Below are 23,743 nucleotides of genomic sequence, written 5' to 3'. Positions count from 1 at the left end.
TTTTATTATATAGAAACTCGATTGCATATTTGATTTCTGTGAACAGAATGACTCCAAATGACTCAGGTGAATAAAATTCCTTTTTATAATCATTACGCCCAAACTGTAGATTTGCATCTTATTTGGGTGAAGCGGGAAAGTATGAAATCTTTCTTTCCGAAAATTAGTTTGCATGTTAATAGGATAACTTAGAATAGCTACCAGCTAGATAGACGAAAACTTGACATAAAACTTTAATACTAGAATTTCCGATCTGTATCAATGAAAGAATGAACCCATCAATGAATAAATTGTATATCTTTTCAGGTGTAGCTGAATACGATAACCGAAAAAATCGATGAACAAGATAGCTGAAATTTAACATATAGTTCTGTCAGGAATACTACAAATCTTTTACAAATATGGAGTTCTATCAGTAAAAAGGAGGTCCGAACAGACTATTGATTATTTTTGCTACGCTGAGAAGCACAAAACGCGTTGTAATATTTTAATACACGATAAATATGATATAAGAACATTGTCACTGGTTTCAGTTACATAAATAAAATGTGTACAAAACCGTTTAGGTCCATACAATTGATTATAGTTATACAGTGATATACAAGTGCCACTGGTTTCAGTTACACAAATAAAATGTGTACGAAATAGCTTAGGTACATGCAATTGGTTATAGTTATACAGTGATATACAAGCGCCACTGGTTTCAGTTACATAAATAAAATGTGTACGAAACCGTTTAGGTCCATACAATTGATTATAGTTATACAGTGATATACAAGGCCATTGGTTTCAGTTACATAAATAAAATGTGTACGAAACAGTGTACGTACATATAATTGGTTACAATTATATGATATATAAGTGCCACTGGTATCAGTTATATAAACAATGTATGTATATATAACTATTTTCATTTCTGCAGTGATATATAAATACAATAATGAATTGTCTCTGTGAATGATAATGATTTTTATCTGACCAGAAGTAATGGGTATATTCAGATATGACAAGAATTTGTAATGAAAAGAAATATGGTTACGGATATAACTGAAGAAATTTAACAATTCATTTTTACTATCTCATACAAAGTACATAAATGAAAAGTATTAGTAGATAGCGAGGTGGGTATTTTTTAGTAATTTTTAGGTGCAAGTACTGCTTTAGAAACATTTAGTTATTAAATAAATGGTTCTAAACCAATACTTACAGTACAGTACTAGTAGCAGTTGTAGTATAATTAGATTTTTTAATAAAAAATTGCAGCAAAAATTACTCCATTTTTTCTTAGTAACTTTGGAACATACTATCATATAGAGCATTTGTAGGCTATTTTATAATTAAAAAGGTACTTTTCGAAGGTATGAGTATTTTAATTTCGTACAGTTATTTCTCTAATTTTAATAAATTAAAAACTTTTCTCATGCATATTTTACGAAAATAGTTTTTTTCCCGTTTAAGTGAAAGGATTTATATTCATGGGTTTTATGACAATATTAAACACTTATTGTTTTCTATACATTTTTATCGTCACTTTATAGGTAAAAATAAATTAAAGATAGACGAATCATGACAAAATTATATCATGCTACAGTATTTCCGATATCACATTCAAATCTCTTTTAGGATTTTAATTATTTATTACATGCCATTGCTGCGCTTTCTTTTTCTATTTTCAGATCTCTTAAAGATACACTTTTCTCAAAAATTTAGATCACTGCATTTAGTTATAAATATTTTCTGATTAAAAAATGAAACATCAGTAATTTGTAAACATATTCTAATGAGCTAAAGCAAGCATAATGTGATGAAATATATATTTTCGTACTACACGTGAAAAATAAATCGTTTGAAGATTTGTATTATTTTTTCAGAAGAAATAAAAATGTAACAACATATGAAGAAAAATGCACAAATAATACAAGGAATGCTTACGACAAAATAATATTAGACAAGAATGCGCTGGCAGGAAAATAAATGGAAAAAAAATCTAAGGTACTTCTATGAATTTTCATTGGCAATACTTATTACGGCTGTTTTATTTATTGCCTTATATGAAATTCTGATCTTTTTCGATGTCTAAACCCTACGGAATTATGATAGGACATTATCGTGCCCTCTATTGTCTCGACAAACAATACGATCAATCGGGTCGCATAAAATGCAAATATATGAATATCTGACAAACAAATAAAAGTGTTTTGTTGTTCCTCCAGTTTTCGGTTTAATCATTCCAGTTCAAAGACGAGCAACTTCTATTCCAACAGGCACAGATACACAAAACTCATGAATTTCTCCCGATGAATTATTCACAGTGCGAGTGAGCAGAGAGAGAGGTTGTACCACCTCTTTCTCCGTCAGGCGGCGCTAGTGTTCTCCATCTTCCATTCGGTAGATCTCCAGCTTCTCTGTGGCGTCAATAATATGTCGTTAGGTCCGATGTCGGTCCTCTCCTTTGCTGGCATGGTATCAAGGAAGCAATGGCGCTTGCCGGGTTGTTTCGCCACCGTCAACTGTGAAGCATTGTTGAGGAAGCTGTTCGCAGAATGGGATCTTAATGAGCGGGACTCTTTCCTCTGCTTCAAGATCACAAAAGACACTGTATAGGCGCGAGTAAGGTGGAAGACTTGACTTTCCATTGTGTACAGTAGCTTGTTTGTCAGCTGAAGATTACAGCTGCAGCTGTCAAAATCCTCAGGTATCATTAATTATAGCGGTGCTGTTTGTAAAAAAATTGTGGACGGTTATGCTCAGTGAGAAATCTATGCGCAAAGTTTTTTCTTGTACAAATATAGTTCTAAGTAGTTTATTTATTTATTTATTTTATTGAATGTGATATTTTGTAAAAGGAATAAGTTATATACAATTTTATTTAAATACTATTTATTTAAAAGCATTTTATTTATATATTTTAAAATATTTATAAGTCGTTATGTCAGAGAACAGGTTAGAATCTCTTTTTTTAAAAGGATTTTATCGGTAAGAAATCAAAATTCTTTAAACTGAAGGTGCGGTAATTTTTATCGCTGAATCCAATTAAGCACGAAATACTAATTTTAGTAAATTTATTGTTGATCTTGCAGTATATTTAGTTAAAAACGAAAGACATTTTTTTCCTAATGGAGAAATTCTATTATAGTTATACAAACTTATACATTTTTATGGATTTCTTTTAAGATATTCAGTATTTACTTGTCTCTTTAGGAGTTGTTTTGTAGTTTAAATAAGAAAAGTAATTGAATGAAAAGCCACATAAATAATATTATAAAGATAGCCTTCTTAAATAGCCATATAAATAATATTATAAATAATTTCAATAAAATATATTATTTACACATTAATAAAATTCAGCTATATTATTAAATATTCATAAGTCATATGCATTGCAAAAAAGAATGTGCATTATAATTCTTTGTATAAAAATAAATGCATAGAAAAACTGTAATTCAGCTGACAAACAAATAGCCGAGCCTTTAGGCTGAATATAATGAGTCACTAAAAAGTTCAAATAATACCGCCCAATGATGAGAAAGAAGAAATCTTCTTTTGGACTTTCAAAAGTTTTGAAACGCTTTGCTGTCCATTACTTTATCAATAACTTTGAACGATAACTTGTAAATTAAATACATAATTGAAAAATCCTAAATGACATTATGGAAATAAAGAGAAGAGTTACAGATAAACGCCATCCACTGAGTTCAACTTCCAAACATTTCAGGCGAGTTTTATACGGTCTGATAGGTGTAGTCTTGTCTTCTTATGTTGTCTTGTTTATACTTGTTGTGTCCCGCCACATTGACCAAAGTGCTCAAAATGAAGTACGGCGAGCTCTGACCGAAGAAGCCAAACAGAAGCCAAAGAATTTGAAGCCAGTCAGCCTCGTTGGAGGCATAGGCCATAGCTTATTGCGTATGGAAAGGTATCAAGAAAGATGGGCTGCCATGGCAAAGGCTTTGAATACCAACGAAGGTCGCTTACCTCATATCCGAAGAAGGATCAATGTCTGTGCTCAACCAAAATTCAGAAATCCACCTGGTCCTATGATAGCTCTAGCTTCTTTCCCTGGTTCTGGGAACACATGGATCCGGTTTTTGGTTCAGCAAGCCACTGGTAAGTTATCCTATATTTATGTCTAGCAAAATTTTTAAATTAAGAATTGAATTTTGTTTCCAGAGTTAAATTTACATAAATTATTTTGGGACAGTTAGATTACATCTGCTGCTTCAACAACAGCAAAAATGGATTTAATTAAATTATCCCAGCTATTTCAGCAAAATATTGGACATACTTAGATTAACTTCACTAATTCAAAAGGAGAGATATCATGTATCAAATATTCTATATAATTTGGCTTGCAACTATAGCAACTATATATATAATGATGATGAAAGGACGTTGTCTGTTAATAGTGATTAAATAGTGATGAAAAATACCCGCTTCATAAAGAGACTATAAAAATGGTTAAAAGTAATTTGATCTCAAAATTTCATATTAAAAAAATGATTATATTTGTAAAAGTAGAAATAGAGTGTCCTTTTTCCTAAATTAGTCCTTAAAGTTTCGCTTTCAATTACAAATATATTTCATTTTGAATATTTACATGGTCAAGTGCAGATATGGCGACTTGTTTAAGCATCTTTTGATATATAATGAAATACCAAATAATTGAAAAGGTTTAATGATGAAAGGGCTTTGCTTATAAATAATGATGAAAAATATTCATATTTCATAAAGAAACTGTAAAAAATCGTTTGCGGCTGATGGGTTAAAAGTAATTTGATCTCAAGATTTCATATTTTTCTTTCAAAAATATCGCCTATATTTGAAAACCAGAAATAGCGTGTTCTCCTTCCAAAATAAGCTCTTAAAATTTTGTCTCCAATTATAAATATATTTCGTTTTGGATAATTACACGATTAAATACGAATATGGCTGCTTATTGAAGGATCTTTCAATACATAAATAAAGACCAAAGTTGAGAATTGGAATTTTAAATAAGTATTTCTGCTTAAATACTATAACATAGCATAAGAAGTAAATAGAATCTTTTTATATTTTCTTAACTGGAATGAAAATAATAGTTTTCAAATTCTTTCATTCTATGAAAAGTGAAATGTTACTACTGGTTTCATGGCATGGAAAAGTGAATGAAGAATACTTCGTCTTTAAAAGATTTAACCTATTTAGAGCTCTATTTTTTATTATCGAGTTATTATTTATAATTTAACGAAAGATTTTTAACTGAAATATCTTAATTTATTGTTTTCAAAACAAATTCTATTTTCTGCTGTTTCATTCTTAATTTTTAGAAAGAAATTAGAAATCCATAAATTAATGAATCTCGTGCGTTATTTATAGTACAACTGTCTTCTTCTCCACAAAAATTTAAAAAAAAAAACACACCTAACGGTTTGCTAAGATACCAATAAGTTTTTAGAACATTTTACATATCAGTTATTAAAATTACAAATGTGTATGCTTAGTATTCAATTAATTATGATGCCTTTTCTCTACTACACAAAATAAGTGATAAGTTTTTTAAAAATCTTCAAATGCCATTTATTTACTTTAAGCATTTAAAATTCACTGATATTAATAATTATTCAGAAGTATAATTGGTACCCGAATGACTTATCTAACAATCATTCTGGCTCAGATCCCGCTATAGTTTGAAATAATGATTACATCTTTGTTAAAAGTGTCTGTAATATCATTTATAATTCTCAGCATCGTAACATAACATTAAATAAATTAAAATTCTGGCGATAACATTTTGAAACATTTCCAGCGATCTGCTGAAATCTGCATAATTTTCACCAGTAATTACGCTTATATAATCACTGCTGTTTCATTATACAATAAAGTAAACAATCAATTTAGGCAAAAACTGAGCACTGTTTATGATTGAATGTTCTTCTGTAAATGTATGTTTAAGGTTCTTGAAAATGCTCGGAACTGATTTGGTTTCTGAATTTTTTATTTAACTTAAGTTTTTACTAATAATGGCTTACATTTTAACTCAAAGTGTGAAAATTGAAAGATATTATTTATAGATGAAAGTTATTACTAAACATAAATGCTTTTATGCATATTTCAATTAAATGCGCTGTTATTTTTTTTTCTTGCATGGAATGCATCTTAAAAAATACTGTTATTGTAAATTTTTAATTGCAAACATTTAATTTAGTTAAAAATGGTGGTAATTTTAAAATTCCTGATTTAAAAATATTTATTTTTTATTGTTTTTGTAAGTATTGTAATTTCTGTCTCTTTAATTAATGTTTTACAAATAAAACTTTTATTTAAAAAAATTGCTCAAAAATTCAGTTTCAGAGATTTTATGAATTCCTATACCCGTGGAAAAGAGTATTTATGAAGTGATTCCAAAATAAAAAAAATCACAATTTAATCAAAACCTTTTTTATTAAAACAAAATTAAAACTTTTTTAAAGATATATTTGATTACATTTATAACATAATTACAAGAAAAATTTTGGCATGGCAAAATATTTTATGAATATTTTTAATGAAATTTTCGAACAAACTGAATGCTTGATTAATAACCAAATATTATTAATTGAATAACGATAGTTTTCCTAACTGTTTTTGAATAACGATGATTGTCTGCGAATTTAAATCTGTTTTGACAAATTTCTTTAAAGAAATTTGAATTTTGAGAAACAGAAAGATTTGATTAAAGTAAAAAAACAGCGATTTTACATGAAGAAGATAAAGAATTAAAACGGGTATTTTCTACAACAAAACTCAGCTCACTCCACTAAAATGTTCAATAAAAATTTAATCTGAGAGTGAAATTCTTTATTTTTGTTGTCTTCGCTTTCGTGTAATACACTTGTCATTTTTTTAAAAAAAATTTATAATTAGATGGACAGATCATTACTTTTCATTTAAAAATCCTCTTTTAAGGAAGGAAATTACTTTGTACGAAAGAGATGGATATTTATTTAAAATTTTTGTACACAATAGGCCAAAAGAAAATATTCACACCAAAATTTATCCTTGTATCGAATGTTAAGCCAAATTCATAGATAGGATGAACTGTCTGTCGATTTGTCTGTAGTGTATATGTTTCTCTCAATTTGCATCTCTATATTTACAAATAAAATGCTAATTTATAAATATTATCATATATAACTCTAAATGAAATGTGGTCTCAAATGTTCTAAAAATATTATCAGCACCAAAATACCTGTACCATAATTCTGTACTAATATTCTCTTTGTAATATTGCATGGTGAAATAAAAGTTAGCTGTATAATAAATATATCAGCAATATGAACACTCCTGCCAGTTTTTATAAAGTTTTTCGGAATCTTGATTGCCTATAATATTTAAATTCAAATGAATTTCATTGAAAAAACTCAAAGATATATTTTCTAAAAAATACAAATACGCTTTTTCTTCCAAATGAATAATAATAAAGAATATAGTAACATTTTAATAGCAATAATAATAACAGTAAAACAAACAGATCAATGAAGGTAATTAAATAACGCTCACCTTTTCTATTTTAACAACATAAAAATTCTTTGGGTAGCAGAAAAAATTATGTATTTTATCTGATGACTCAGCATTCTTTATTGACAGGGCTGACAAAGCGGATTTTCAAAAATCGTAACCTTAACTGAAGTTATCTTAGTGAAAAAGCTTTGCTTTTAGATCTTGGCTTTATTCTGAAATTTCGGATGAAAACAGGAAATATTTGTTCCTAATAGACGAGATAGTTCGAAGATATTTTTATTGGATATATTTTTAAGGCTGTCACGAAATCCTAAAAGATATCTTATCATAAATAATAAATTTATGTTTGAAGGAACAAAAGAATGTCAGCCATGAAGAAAAAGCAAAGAATCATGCAAGTTAAAGTTATAGTATATATTTTACTGTTTTTTTAAAACAAGATTTAAATTTTAAGAGATATAGCTTTTGCTGACTGTTAAAAAAATATATAACTTATTTTACATGAGAGTTATATGAAGTTTTTGTGCTATTAAATGTCAAATATAATGATATATATCTTCATGTCAAATATAATGATATATATTTTTAAGTAGTTCTTTTTTTAAATTTGATGAATAAAAGAATACAAGTTATGAAGAAAACTATGTGAATCAACCAAGTTAAAGTTATAATATTTATTTTGCACAATTTGTTTTCAAAAATACATTTTAATTTTAAGAAATATAGCTCTTGTTGACTATTAAAAATTATGACACTGTTATTTTACATGAGTATCTGCCATATAATTTAATGGAAATAGAAATTGTAAACACGTATGCCTTAATTTTCATTAAAAATTAATTGCTGATTAAAATTTTATGGATTATTCATTGCAGCGTTTATTTATGTTGACTTTGTAGCAAAAGATAAATGAATTCTTATTAATCCCCTTTTTAGTTTCATTTACAATTAATATTTACCCAAAGAAAGGAATTTTTTTATAATTAAAATCAATCTGTAGCATGGGATTGAGTGTAAAAGATGTAAATCGTGTATAATATCGCATTGCAATGAAATCTGAAATTTTTTTTTTTTAAACAGTGCAGATAAAATAATTTGAAGTTGAATAACCGCTATTCAGATATTCCAAAATAACTTGTATATGTTACGGCCAAAGCCCGAAATGCGGCCAGTTCGCGAACTGGCCAAGAGGTTTGGCCAAAGTCCGAAATACTTGCAATTAATGTTGTATTTTCTACTTTGGCTGGCCATTTCGCGAAGTGGCCGGGAATCCCTGGCCAAAGCCCGATGTCATAATCTATACTTATAAATAAAGCTCAATGTATGTTTGTGTGTGTGTGTGTGTGTGTGTGTGTGTGTGTGTGTGTGTGTGTGTGTGTGTGTGTGTGTGTGTGTGTTGGCGCTCCACAGTCCAAACCGTTTGACAAACAGTTATCAAATTTGGCCTATATATACCTTGGAGGTCAAAAATGTGCACCCTGGAGCGATTTTTAAAAATTTTTAATTAGAATTTTAATTAAAAATTAAGCGTAATTTCGGCGTTTTGTCGCTATAACCAGAAAATATTACAGCACAAAATCGATTTTTGCATCAAATTAAAGCTTGTTTTTAATTAAAGCTTAAAATTTAATTTATAAATTATGCTTAGATTAAATTATGCTAAAATTTAATCTGCACGAGCACGTCAAATTAAAAAAAAATATCTTTTATCAACGTGTTGCCATCACATTGATAGAAGTTTAAATTAAAAAATAAATCAACTATTATTGCAAATTTAATAAACAAAATTGTAATTTTCTGCCGGTGTCTGTATAAAATGAAAAAAAAAAAAGTGAAATAAGATATTTTCTGAAAAGTAAAAGGAGGAAAAGTTTTCTATGAGCTTTGACAATACCTATATTATTAATTCAATAAAACAATTTAATTTAAGGCAAACATAGTTTAATATACTTAGGATAATCATTCTAATCAGCTAAAAACAGCTAATTTGGGGCATACATTTGCTAACAAAATGGTCTAAATTAACTAAATAATTATATTTAATATAACTTTAGTCAATAAATGCTCCGATGAATCAGGAATTTTAAATTTTTACATAGGTCCTCTGCCCTTTGAATTATATTTAACAAAATATTCTTGAGACACCAATATTTTTAATAAAAATTGTCGAACTCCAACCAACTAAATCAATCACTAAAACTGACTGATTTATGAAATTTCAATATCTCACTTCTATAAAAACTGGTGATTTTAGAGCACTTCACCGACTGTCTCAATGAAGATACGCTAATCCTCTGCAGGGTTTCTAGACAGTGATTGGCCTGTGATTATAAAAATGATGCATAAAAACTTCATAAATCGGTCAGATTTCACTGCTGAACTACTGTGATTTCAATTTTCATATTTAAAAAAAAAGGCATGGTTAGCTTTAATATAAAAAGCTTTTATATTGATTGCAGTTTAACATTTCCACTTTAGTTTAAAGTAGAAATTTTATGGATACTGACAGAACATTAGGGAAAGTAGTACAATGAAACAGAACTGTTTAAGGCCTACATAAAAGTACAACTGAATCATATAACTACCAAAATATAAGCTCAAAAATATTTTGCAGAAAAAGCTTCTAAAAGAGCAATTTACATTAATTGAAAATTTTTAGCGATCATTAATAATGGTGAACCGGCTGGTCGCCAAAGGCGACTAGTGGTAAATAAATATAATGACATTCATGTATAAAATATAAATAAGGACATGTTGTAGGTGAAATTCGACAGATGGCGCCAACAAAGAAATGTCTTTAAATGATATTAATAACAAAACTATTTGTCCTTCATATTTGTTTTAATTAGCCCTTATTTTTGTTATTTGTCTTTGCAAAAAACATATCTTTTGAAGCGACATTTCGGGAGACAAAGTGATCTGGGATCTTTAACAATAGGTCCATGGAACAGAAAAAGACTAAGGATCACCCTTAAAGGTAATTGAAAACTGAATACTCAATTTGCCTTTGTATTCATACACGATACGCAACGCTTTTGCTCAAGATATAATTATTTCATTTTGAAGGGCGCAAATCTAATCTTCACGCTATCACGTTGTTAAAGTATACACGTTCACTGAATAATTTCTATTATGGCTTTAATATGAGAACAGAATAACACGAGATCATATTTTTATATATTACGAGCTTATTTTTAACTCAGAGGTGTCACTTATATTTGAACTAGTTTCTGAAACAATTGTACTTAAAAAAACAAAAAACAGTACACAGAAGTACTCATTTTTAAATACTTCATTTTTAACAGGGTGTAAAACAATGTGTTCTTGATTCCTTTCTTTCTACTTTGGCCGATCGTCCCCAGCCATTTCGCGAACTGGCCGGCCAAAGCCCGAAATCAAGAAAAGATTGGACATTGGCCGGTAAGTTTACAGCAACGTTGGCCAGATCGCGAATTGGCCGGCCAATTCGCGATCTGGCCGATTTCGGGCTTTGGCCATAACATATACAATAATTAATGACGAAGAATTTCATAAAGTTTCCAACATTTAGTTCACATTTTAAAAAATATATCACATCAAGCTAAAAGATCAAAGATAATCATGCTTGGTTGTTAAATACAAACAATTAAATTAAAAATTCAGGAAACTTTAAAGTTTTTAAATGAAAGATTTTTTGACATAATATTTTTCAAGAATTCCTAATGTTTAAAATAAATATAATAACTATCTCTGTGCATTAAGATAAATATTTGCTTTATGTCTTTTTACAAGCATACATATATATACATATATTTTATCAGTAAAAATATATCGATATCGGTGTCATTTCGTACACACAGTTTTCAAGACAAAAGAAAGTCACTTCCAACATTCTAAGATCCAAAAATGAATTAAAAATGACGCATTTTTTGCAATTTTATTCTACAGCTAACAAAAATATTATTTCACAAAATGATTTTTACTTTGTCTTAAAACTAAAAGATTATCTTTTAAATCATACTAATTTAATTCCTACAATTTTTTCTAGTTAAATTTTTTTAATTTAATTTAATAAATAAGCTCATAACAATGTGATTAAATTTAAATTATAAAAGTCCGTGGAAATAAAACTAAAGTCACTGTTTCATCAAATCATTTAATCTAGCTCACTCTCTTTCATCAAATCATTTTGCTAGCGTTAAAATAGAGATAAAAAAAATGCTTTCTTCAGTCATTAATTCTGAAGCAGGACTTTCACTTCCGTTTTTATTTCGTAGTTTTATACATTTTATTTCGTAACTTTACACTTTTTAAAATGCATGTACTTTCCTTTATAGTAGAGTGATTCTGTTTAATTCACGTTTTTCGAATAATAAGGAGAATTTTAAATAAATGAATTCCATAATAAAAGTTTAACAGACAGGAAAGCCAATATCCTGGGCAAATAAATTGGTCGCGAAAACCGGCTAGAACTAAATTTTAAAAAAATTATTAGAGGAAAAATTATACAGGAATTGTACAAAGGCACAAACAATCAAGATTAAAAAATTGTGAAACAATTATATATTATCAGAGTGCAGAATTAATTAATCTGGGATTCAGATTAATATTAAAATCTCTGATTAAAATTTCATATCATTCTACATTTTATCGTACTATAAAACTGTCGAATAATAAGTTTCTTGTCGCAAACTATCTTCCAATTTGGTAAACAAATAAAATTTCTAATAAAAGCAAGAATTTTTCGTTGAATAACATTTCTTATTAATGAACTACATTCAGTTATTACAGCAAAGCGTAGGAAAAAAGGCATGCAAAATATAATCATACTGCTTTGTTTGACTGATAAGAAAACTTAAAATGAACGTTGTGTCGTCCAATCAACCCACAGTTTACTCATCTTTAACAACGCCTGTTCCAAGAAAAGAAATTTTAAGAAGCTAACTACCCTTCTATTTATAGCTAACTACTGAAGTCTGAGGCATCCTTTTCTTACTATGTGACATGTGGTCTATCTTTCAAACAAAATTTTTGCTTCATTAGCCAAGTACTGGAAAGTGAAACATCGGAAATTTCGTCAAGTGCAAATGGCGTTTCTAAACATAAATTTTTGTTACGATGTTTAAGAATGTTTCATTCTAAAAATGTCTTTTATATAATTTTCGACAGACGTTTATTTCTACGAACTCCAAATGAAGACAAAAAGTTATAAAAAATTCAATTTTCAAAACATAAAAATATATATAATTTTATTTTTTTATAGTTTTAAAGAATGTTGCTATTTTTGGAATATTTCAAAACAAATATTATATTCTCCTCGTAATAGCCGCAAATTTTGCTTTCTGAGCAATAATGCAACGTTTCATATCAACTTTATCCAAAATACTCGAAAAAAGTTATTATCAAAAAATCAACTGTGTATAGTTTTTAACCTTTTCATAGCTTGTATATATCACTCATTTAATGCTATTTGATATTAACAAGCATAAATATATGCGATATTTTTTGTGCCACTTAATTTTATAACATCGTCGTTGCATTAAATTTTTACAACTTTTTCCCGATAGATGAATTATTTGTTTAGCAGAATTTTTTTCTATATTGACGAACATAATATGGTAAACTTTCAATGCTACAACATGCATACGGGAAAAAAGATCAGTTTTTAGATTAACACATTATTTTAGCACACTTAAATTATTATTTAATGTGTGATTACTCATTTAAAAGAGTGAGAGATCGAATTTAGATTTTTAAAAACTTTGGTTTTCAGAGTTAAAGTTTTTCTCAACATCTTTGCTTGAAATAAATTTAGTTTACGTTCTGGTAACCACCCAATTATACGGAATCTAGAATTAAGGTCCTTAGCATAGAAAGGGTTAAACATACCACACACAATATTTCATTCTTCTAATTGCATTTTTTCATGCGCAATTTTGAGTTATATCGTACACATAAGGACGAATAGAAAAATCCATATAGAATCAACCAATCGGCGGATTTCGCCAAGCTTTGAAGCCAAATTACCATTTTGGTATTCAAACAACATATTATGTTTTTCATATTTATCTTGATCCATGTTTGAATTAATGTATTTACATGTTACTCGACCAGCAGAAAGACTCAATAGACTTATTTAGAGAGGTTCGGAAAGTGAGGATTTATCAAAACATTGAGAATCTTTCAATAAATAGAATAATTCTTCTTTGAATACTTTGTGAACGAAAAGTAGAAGATTATTGCTTATTTCTTAATATTCTGATATATCAGGTACTTCGAATTTCTAGAACTAAAAGTTTCTACATATAAAACATCCATCCTTCTCTTTACAGCTGGCAGAGGTTTCAGGACATAACAGAAGACATTTCAATGACATAATAGCAGAAGCTCTTAATTAGATAATTTTATTCATTAGGTTAGTGATCTATTTTATCAGAACATATTTATAGTAATTAGGGTTTGACGGTTTTTCAAACCCGATTTTAAAAAACCGGTTTTTTAAAGTAAATTTGTCACGTTTGAAAACCGGTTTTTAAATTTAAAAAAGCCAGTTTTCCGGAACGCCTGGATATTCCTCTTCTTCAATAAGAACAAATAAATATTTTGAATTTTATTGGTTGGGACTGTTTCATCTAGCAGCTGAAGGCTTAGGGCGACGAGATACCAATTTATTAAAAAGTGAAGGTATATTTGAATTTCTGTAATGAACTAAAAAATTTAAACACGGGAATAAGTTTGAAATTATTATATGCTTTAGAAGAACGATTTCAAGAAAGAAGACAAATAGAATTAATAACTCTTTTGCTGTATTTGCAGAATCCACAAAACATTTCTGGTTCAGCGAAGAAATCTAGTGTACTTTCTTTAGCTTTAAAAACTGAAATTATTAAGTTATCTGGAAAGATACTGTCCAGAATATTTCCGAATTCTTATGTGGAAACCGATTTTGATGAAGAGTAAATCGAAGAAACTGCTCGTCAGAGTAATGCTTTTTAAAAAGAAGCCATGGAAAAGTCAATTCATAAGTTTCTTCAAGACCTTGAAGGAAAACTTACAAATCCAAATACACTGAAAGCTGTATTTTCATTATTTGAGGCAACGAATGAAAGAGCAAGAAACTTAGATTTGTTATTTGATGCGATGAAAACTATAAAACGAAGCCCAGTAGCTAGTTGAACGAGTATTTTCAATTTCAGGCAATATTGTGTCCAAAAAAAGAACAAAGCCACCGTTCAGTGGATATTTTATATTTTTTAAAATCCTACTTTCTTAGGAGAAATTAAAATTAGAGAAAATAATACAAGTATTATTTGAAATTTTTGTTTGAGTTTTTTTTATTTTGTGTAAGTAATATGTATATGAATCCTTAATATTTTTTTTTATATTTTGACTTTGATAATGATTTCGTATTTTGTTATTTTATATAAATGAAATAAAATATCTTTCCTTTTTTTTTTTTTTTACAAAAATTCGAAATACGGCTTAAACCGGTTTTTTTGGAAATATTGAATTTGAAAACCGGTTTTTCAAAAAGTCGGTTTTTGTATAAACCCTAATAGTAATATCATGAGAATGCTGAGCATTGTTAATATTAGTTTTTTTTTTTATCATTATTCATAAAGCTAGGATAAAAGAATTTATTTTCATGAATTACTCAACTATCTACAGATATAATTTCTGTTATAGAAATTATATTTGTGGACAATTAATTTCGCATTGCTGTATAGTATTTTTATAGTGGATCATTTTACATTGCTTTATATCTTTAGAAAGGACCCCCCCCCAAATACTTAAATCTACAGTTTTTCGAGATAAATAATCGAGATCATATTAGCATAAATAAAGCAATGTGAATCTCAAATGACATCTTCTTTTCTTTACCTTCTTTCTTACACAATGGGTATTCCGATTCATCAATAAGGCACACGGAAAAATCTTAATAACCAGACCACCGCGACAACATTGGCGGGTTGACCCCTCCCTTGGAGACGCGACCCATTACTTGTAAGGGTAGCCAAACCCCCACCATTTCTGTACCCACCTGGGAGTTGAGAACCTACCATCATACTAGAGGCTTCTCTTCCTCATGTCTCTTGTAACTCCCCCCCCCATCCCAGGGGTTATTACTTTTGGGTAAGACTATTAAGCATGTAGTTGTTAATTGTAAGGTTCTAAACTTACATTAAAAAAAGTAATCAGTGCTTAATATTATTCACTGACCAATTTTATTCAAAATAAATAATATAAACTAATTTATTTGTATGCCATAGAAATATTAATTACTGAATAATTTTTTTTTTTCAAATTTTGTTTACAAACACATTGAAGCATAAGGAAAAAAAATTTTAAGTCTTCCTGGTAATTAATCAACTACTTCATTTTGTACGGAATAAAAATATGAATTTCTGATAATTACTACATAACTAAGAGAAACCTTAAGTTACTCTTACTAATAAAGTTAGAAGAATGAAATCTAAAATCTCTATTTATAATAAAGTTCAATGTATGTGCTTGTTGTCAGAAGTGAACTTCCAAATTTGGCCCAGATATATATTGAGGAGAGGGGGGGGGGGTAGAAGGTACAATTCGGAACGAATTTTTAAAAAAAAAAATTTTTATTTATATTTTTGATTAATTAAAAAAAAAGCTAAATTTTGGTAGCTAGAAGCTCCACAAAATATTCACGTGAAAGAATGATTTTAACATCATTTTTAAATTCTAAAAAATTATCTTTTAAATGATGCCAATTTAGTTGTTGTGTAAAATTATTTAGTCTAGGTTTAGTTAACTTTGAAACATATTTTTGGGTATAACATATTTTTGAACTTTGAAACATATTTTTTTTCATAACAATATTTTTATCGTTGCGAAATCACTTTCATTGCTTCATCAAATATTTGATCGCGTGATTTTCTATCATTGGCGATAGCTAAAGAAAGATCCTATCTAATATCTATATTGTTTCCAAGACCAATAAAAAGTGAGGTAACGATACCACTAAATAAATAAGATGAACTCGAACCGTAATAGCCCAACAGTATCATGGAAATGGTCTTTACCAGAAAAGTTCATATATGCAATGAACAAAACATATGTAAGACTAATAACAAAGCTTTAAAGTCTGATAATTTGATGGAATCACAGACATAATGTTTTATCTAAATGATTTAATTGAAACTAAATGTAAGCAATACCTCCGGCAAACCAGCCGGTTTCCAAAGGCGAATAATATTAACAAATTATATGTTTTGGGAAGGAAATTCGAATATTTTATTATATGTTTTGGGAAGGAAATTCGAATATTTTTTTAACTGTTTTGTTGATGACTTCCCTCTTATCATTCAAAGTTCATTTCTTCTTTTAACATCAATTAATTCAACAATTTTTTTTTATATTTCAAATTTAAAATTCTTTGAGATTTATTCTATTGCTATGACTAATAAAACTATATTTTAAAAGGCCATACACTGAAATGCCAAATTACAAGAAAAAGTGTGTTCTAGCGTTCACAGAACAACTCTTTTATGTGCTGCTAGATCAAAGAAATCCTTAGCCCTTGCATTTTTACTTTCTCGTATATGATGTATTCAAAGAGAAAATAATATAATCGCAAAAATAATTCGTAATCAATATTATGGAATTTCAAACCTCTCTGATCCAGCAAAATTCACTTTCAGATTATGTATCGGTCTGTCTGTGATCAGGATGACTTAAAAATGCTTTACGCTAAAGGGGAGAAATGTGGCATATGATCTTTACGCAAATTTTTGAATAAAATACATTTAGACGAAGTCTGCTAGTCCTTCTATTCAAATACATAAAATTAAAATGCCGGCGTCCTGGCATAGGAGTAGAGCGTCTTCCCCGTGATTTGGGCGTCCTGGGTTCGAATTAAGGTTTCGGGCATGGTTGTTCTTCGTCTCTTCTATCTGTGAGATATGTGAATGTGTCCTCCTGCAAAAAAGGGGCTGTGCAAGCGAATGTGATGAGCGAGTATCAAAATCGTACTCTTGGCCCTAGTTGGCGCTACTGAAAAACAAGGGACGCTCACTTTTGGCTTAAAATCGCTGACTTCGATCAGCGGGGCTTGTCCATGGCAAGTGCCATCAGAAACAACAACAGTAACAGAAAACGAAAAGAGCTGGATGGGTAAAATTTGTAACACAGATTTAGTTTCTAAAGTGCATAATCTGTCTCAAGTATTGAACCAAGTCCGTCAATTGGTTGATTGCCTCTGTTGGTTTGTACTTTTGTTCCTATATAATCAAGATAATTAAAAAACGTAGCAACTTAAATAAATGGAATTTGTATCGCAGTTTTAGCATCTAAAGTGCAGATCGAATTTAGATCCATGTCAGACAAAATGTGGGCAATCTATAGGTATATAATTTCACACGCATGCTAAACACGCTAGTTAAAAAATGAAATGACAAATGAACTAACCACGAATATTGGATAAATGATATATGAAATGGGATCTTGCGTCTACAATTGCAATTCTCTATCAAATTTTAGTTTCAACCAGCTATAAAAAAAAGATGCCCAAAATAATATTCAATTTTCTGTTATTAATTTTGTTATTGCACATGTACCAAAAATCGAATATACATAGAATGTTCGCCAATGACTTACAGTTAATAATACACAAGTACCGGTTACTTTTTACAATAATATGAATATTAATAGAGTTCTGCACATATATATGCAGAACTATGAAGCCGGTTATTTTTTGCAATACAAATACCGATTATACAAGCTGTTAATGCAAGTACTGGTTATTACAAGTACCGGTTATTTTTTGCAATACAAATACCGATTATACAAGTTAATGCAAGTACTGGTTAATACAAGTACCGTTTATTTTTTGCAATACAAATACCGATTATACAAGTTAATGCAAGTATTGGTTAATACAAGTACCGGTTATTTTTTTGCAATACAATTACCACAAATACCAGTTATGTTTTGCGATAATATGAATATTATTAGAGACCTGCACATATTTCTCATGTGCAGAACTATGAAACCGGTTATTTTTTGCAATACAAGTACCGGTTATACAAGTTAATGGAAGTACTGGTTAATACAACTTTCGGTTATTTTTGCAATATAATTACTAAAAGTACCAGGTTTTTTTGCAATATTATGAATATTAATAGAGTTCTGTACATACAATGTTCAGCGAGATGGAGAAAGGGAATTATTGGAGAAAAAAATGAAAAAGTTCGATGAGACCATACCCGTTGGTGAAAGAGAATAGGCTACATTATCTACATTATATTGGTACAATAGAAAACAATTGAAAAATTTGTGTATTATTTTCTACATTTGACAGCTAACTGAATGGACTGAGTTTCAATATTTTTTTTTTCGCGTAATATAAAAGCATTATGAAAACTCTGAAAAAAAGAAATACTCTCGAAGAAAGTGATTTTGTCCTGCATGTAGAAAGGAAAAACTGCTCGAGAAGAAATTTTCTCAGTAAGACCAATTTCCTATCTTAAATTGCTTACATCTGACAAGTGATCGATGAAGGAAGAAAAAAAAAGTTTTATTTTTAGAAGAACAACGTAAAATATCGGATAAAGATTTAGTGATACGAAAAAACTTTTCAGCTTGTCAAGAACTCCTTTCGAAGATGGAATAAGAGCAGGCACGAAGTAACAACTAAAGAATGAAGGCAATTTCGAACGAAAACCATATAGTTTTTCACCACGGAAATTCCATTTTATTACTTTCTCGTATGCGAATCGTATAAAGAAAAAGAATTGTAAACTTCAAAAAATTTGGCCAGTAGATTTTGGCGAATCTCCATGTTAATCTAAAAAACACACTTTCGCAGTTATGCCTGTCTGTCCGTGTGTTGTGAACATGATAATTCAAAAGCGTTTTAATCTAAACAATGAAATTTGGTTTATGGACTTGCGATCAAATTTCTTTTCGAGAGGTAGCCTGTCTATTTGGGTGCCAGAATATAAATTAACGATATAACTTCAAAACGAAGAGTTCTAGATGAATAATATATTTTATTACACAGATTTAAGACTTAATGTTACCTATTAAATTTGGAATCGAACCCGTTAAGGGGTTTATTCTTTCTTTGTTCCAGTCAAGTCATTTAATCCCATGCCTTTACCGATTTTAGAATTAAGACAAAAAACATATTTCCAATGGATATTTACTCCAAAGATTTAATTCCACTTTTTCTTTTAGTGTTAAAACGCAAAAATTTAACTTCTAAGCGATGCACTTTTTTTTTAAATTCTTGAAAGTTGTATAAGAATTTAGAAGTCTTTTAACATTGTTCAAAGTCTTTAAAGCGTAAATGACCGAACAATGGCAAGTATCCAGCTAGTTTAATATAAATAAAAAAATTAGAAACTGCTTTCCAATCGACTTTTTCTTGTTCTTTAGTGGCATTTGAATACTAGTAACACATGGGTCTACCAAATGTTTCGAATAAGCATAAAACATTATTTTATGTTTATCTAAGAATGAAAATGTTGCAATTATTCAGAATTAATGTAATGCATCAAACAGAATAAATGTAAGACAATTAAAATAATACGACTTAAATATCTGATAATTTAACAGCATCATGAACATGAAGTTATATCTAAACAATTTGATTGAAATGAAATATATTCCTGGCCAGTAGGTCGCCAAATGTGATAAGTAACTAAATAAGCTCATAGCTGAAGGTTCTATAATAATGGTTTAAGTTTAACGACTTGTAAAGCTTTTCGAACAATTCTTGCATCAAGCGTTATACAATTCGCAGAATCTCTTAAATCTTCTATCCTAAAACCCAGCTATTGATTTGTTTGCCTCAAAGCATTTTGGAAAAAAAATGACTATGGTATTTGCAAAAGTACATTTCGTTTAGGTTGTTGTATTTCTTAATGCAGACAGAGAATTTCTTTATGTTTATGGAAGCAGAAATAGATTGACGATTATATAAAGATAAATTCAAAATTCTAAATAAAATGAAAATAATTATAATTACACTCTTTTTCTAATCCTTAACAAAAAAAAATAACATTGATTTTTAAAAACCTAAAGATGAAGGCATAAGTTTCAAAAACCTGAGATATTGATAGATATACTTTATGAAACATTAGTAAATTTGAGTTCACATTTATATTTTAATCTTTAACGAAGATCTTAGATTTCTTTTCTTTTTTGTGATGTTTCCTCATCGTTTTATTTCCGACGTCTCATAGCTTTACGGTCTTTGTATTGATTTTCAGATATGTGATTGAAATTTCTTTTTTTAATTTTAAGTACGTTAATAGAAGCTTGCTTTTTGAAATTTCATTTTAATAATTATTATTATTTACTTTTTTTTCTTAATGTATTTTCCAGTTCAACTTTATGATTGTTAAAAATATCAAGACATATATTTTTCAAATTCTAAATCAAAGAACGTTTCGTATATGGAATTAAACTTTAATAAAAAATAATATATTAATAATAATTGAAATTAAAAATTCTCCTTCTGTCTGTTTGCCTGTGAAGACGATAATTTAGATAGTCAAAACTTCGAAATATGATAAAGTTTTAAGCCTGGTTTGTCTGTCTTATCTTTATCAGCATCATGCATTTTGTCATCATACATTTTGCATTTAATATATCAGCCTCACAGTTATCTATATACTATATCACTATAGTTATCATATCACTACATCTATATTAGTATAGTTATATCACTACATCTATATCACTATAATTATTATATCACTACATCTCTATCCCTATAGTTATCATATCACTACATCTATATTACTATAGTTATATTACTACATCTATAAATGACACTGCACTACATCTATATCACTATAATTATTATATCACTACATCTCTATCCCTATAGTTATCATATCACTACATCTATATTACTATAGTTATATTACTACATCTATAAATATCATTGCACTACATCTATATCACTATAATTATTATATCACTACATCTCTATCCCTATAGTTATCATATCACTACATCTATATTACTATAGTTATATTACTACATCTATAAATATCACTGCACTACATCTATATCACTATAATTATTATATCACTACATCTCTATCCCTATAGTTATCATATCACTACATCTATATTACTATAGTTATATTACTACATCTATAAATATCACTGCACTACATCTATATCACTATAATTATTATATCACTACATCTCTATCCCTATAGTTATCATATCACTACATCTATATTACTATAGTTATATTACTACATCTATAAATATCACTGCACTACATCTATATCACTATAATTATTATATCACTACATCTCTATCCCTATAGTTATCATATCACTACATCTATATTACTATAGTTATATTACTACATCTATAAATATCACTGCACTACATCTATATCACTATAATTATTATATCACTACATCTCTATCCCTATAGTTATCATATCACTACATCTATATTACTATAGTTATATTACTACATCTATAAATATCACTGCACTACATCTATATCACTATAATTATTATATCACTACATCTCTATCCCTATAGTTATCATATCACTACATCTATATTACTATAGTTATATTACTACATCTATAAATATCACTGCACTACATCTATATCACTATAATTATTATATCACTACATCTCTATCCCTATAGTTATCATATCACTACATCTATATTACTATAGTTATATTACTACATCTATAAATATCACTGCACTACATCTATATCACTATAATTATTATATCACTACATCTCTATCCCTATAGTTATCATATCACTACATCTATATTACTATAGTTATATTACTACATCTATAAATATCACTGCACTACATCTATATCACTATAATTATTATATCACTACATCTCTATCCCTATAGTTATCATATCACTACATCTATATTACTATAGTTATATTACTACATCTATAAATATCACTGCACTACATCTATATCACTATAATTATTATATCACTACATCTCTATCCCTATAGTTATCATATCACTACATCTATATTACTATAGTTATATTACTACATCTATAAATATCACTGCACTACATCTATATCACTATAATTATTATATCACTACATCTCTATCCCTATAGTTATCATATCACTACATCTATATTACTATAGTTATATTACTACATCTATAAATATCACTGCACTACATCTATATCACTATAATTATTATATCACTACATCTCTATCCCTATAGTTATCATATCACTACATCTATATTACTATAGTTATATTACTACATCTATAAATATCACTGCACTACATCTATATCACTATAATTATTATATCACTACATCTCTATCCCTATAGTTATCATATCACTACATCTATATTACTATAGTTATATTACTACATCTATAAATATCACTGCACTACATCTATATCACTATAATTATTATATCACTACATCTCTATCCCTATAGTTATCATATCACTACATCTATATTACTATAGTTATATTACTACATCTATAAATATCACTGCACTACATCTATATCACTATAATTATTATATCACTACATTTCTATCACTATAAATATCATATCACTACATCTATATCACTATAGTTATTATATCACTATATTTATATCACTATAGGTATTATATCAGTATTGTTATATCAATATTAAACCTTTTTGTATTGTCATCAGAAAAAACCACTGTACAAAATTTTAAAATTTTAGCATAAGGGATATTAGAAATGAAAGATAGATTACATAATTGTATTCTAATAAGGATGAGATGTGCAAACTTTCAAGAAATCGAATAAAAGAATTTAAAAAAAAAATGGGAAGGTCTAAATCTAAGAGATATATTAGTATCTTGATGCCAAATATGTTGGCGATTGTATAAGTTTCTCTATTTAATGCATGCTTCATATATGAAAATTAGGCAATGCTATCATATATATTTATTTTCATATTTTGAAAGGCTGTTTGAAATTCCGAAACTTTACGCTCCTTATTGGCTTAAGAAACGCTTCTGCTCATTCTACAGAAAATACATCAAAGCCAGCCATGACTTTCCAACCGAAGGAAGAATACAGAATAACATGTATCAGTAGAAAATCAAAGTTTATTACTTCAGTTCCATTCATCCCCGACTATAAAAGATGAGGCGAAAGTTAGCTTTTTATTTATTTGTTTCCATTTTCCCTCCCCGCCGTAATCGGAAGGAATGGCCATTAACTCTTCCTCCCGCAAGAATTTCACCCGGTTTCATTAAATGGTTCATAATGCAGCGTTGACACCAT

The 23,743-nt window shown here is 28.6% G+C and overlaps 1 protein-coding gene across 1 annotated transcript in view; it reads left to right on the top strand.

The window, feature by feature from the left end:
• Positions 1-2,429: 2,429 nt before the first annotated feature.
• Positions 2,430-23,743, top strand: part of LOC129966104 (WSCD family member GA21586-like) — a 59,664-nt gene continuing 38,350 nt past the window's right edge. The window contains exon 1 of the mRNA XM_056080484.1: positions 2,430-4,107. Within this exon, the coding sequence (XP_055936459.1) occupies positions 3,651-4,107 (457 nt within the window). The 5' untranslated portion in view covers positions 2,430-3,650. The remainder of the gene's footprint in view (positions 4,108-23,743) is intronic.

This window comes from Argiope bruennichi, chromosome 4 (assembly GCF_947563725.1).
Source record: "Argiope bruennichi chromosome 4, qqArgBrue1.1, whole genome shotgun sequence".
Lineage (NCBI taxonomy): Eukaryota > Metazoa > Arthropoda > Arachnida > Araneae > Araneidae > Argiope > Argiope bruennichi.
This window is presented reverse-complemented; position numbering and strand designations above follow the sequence as displayed.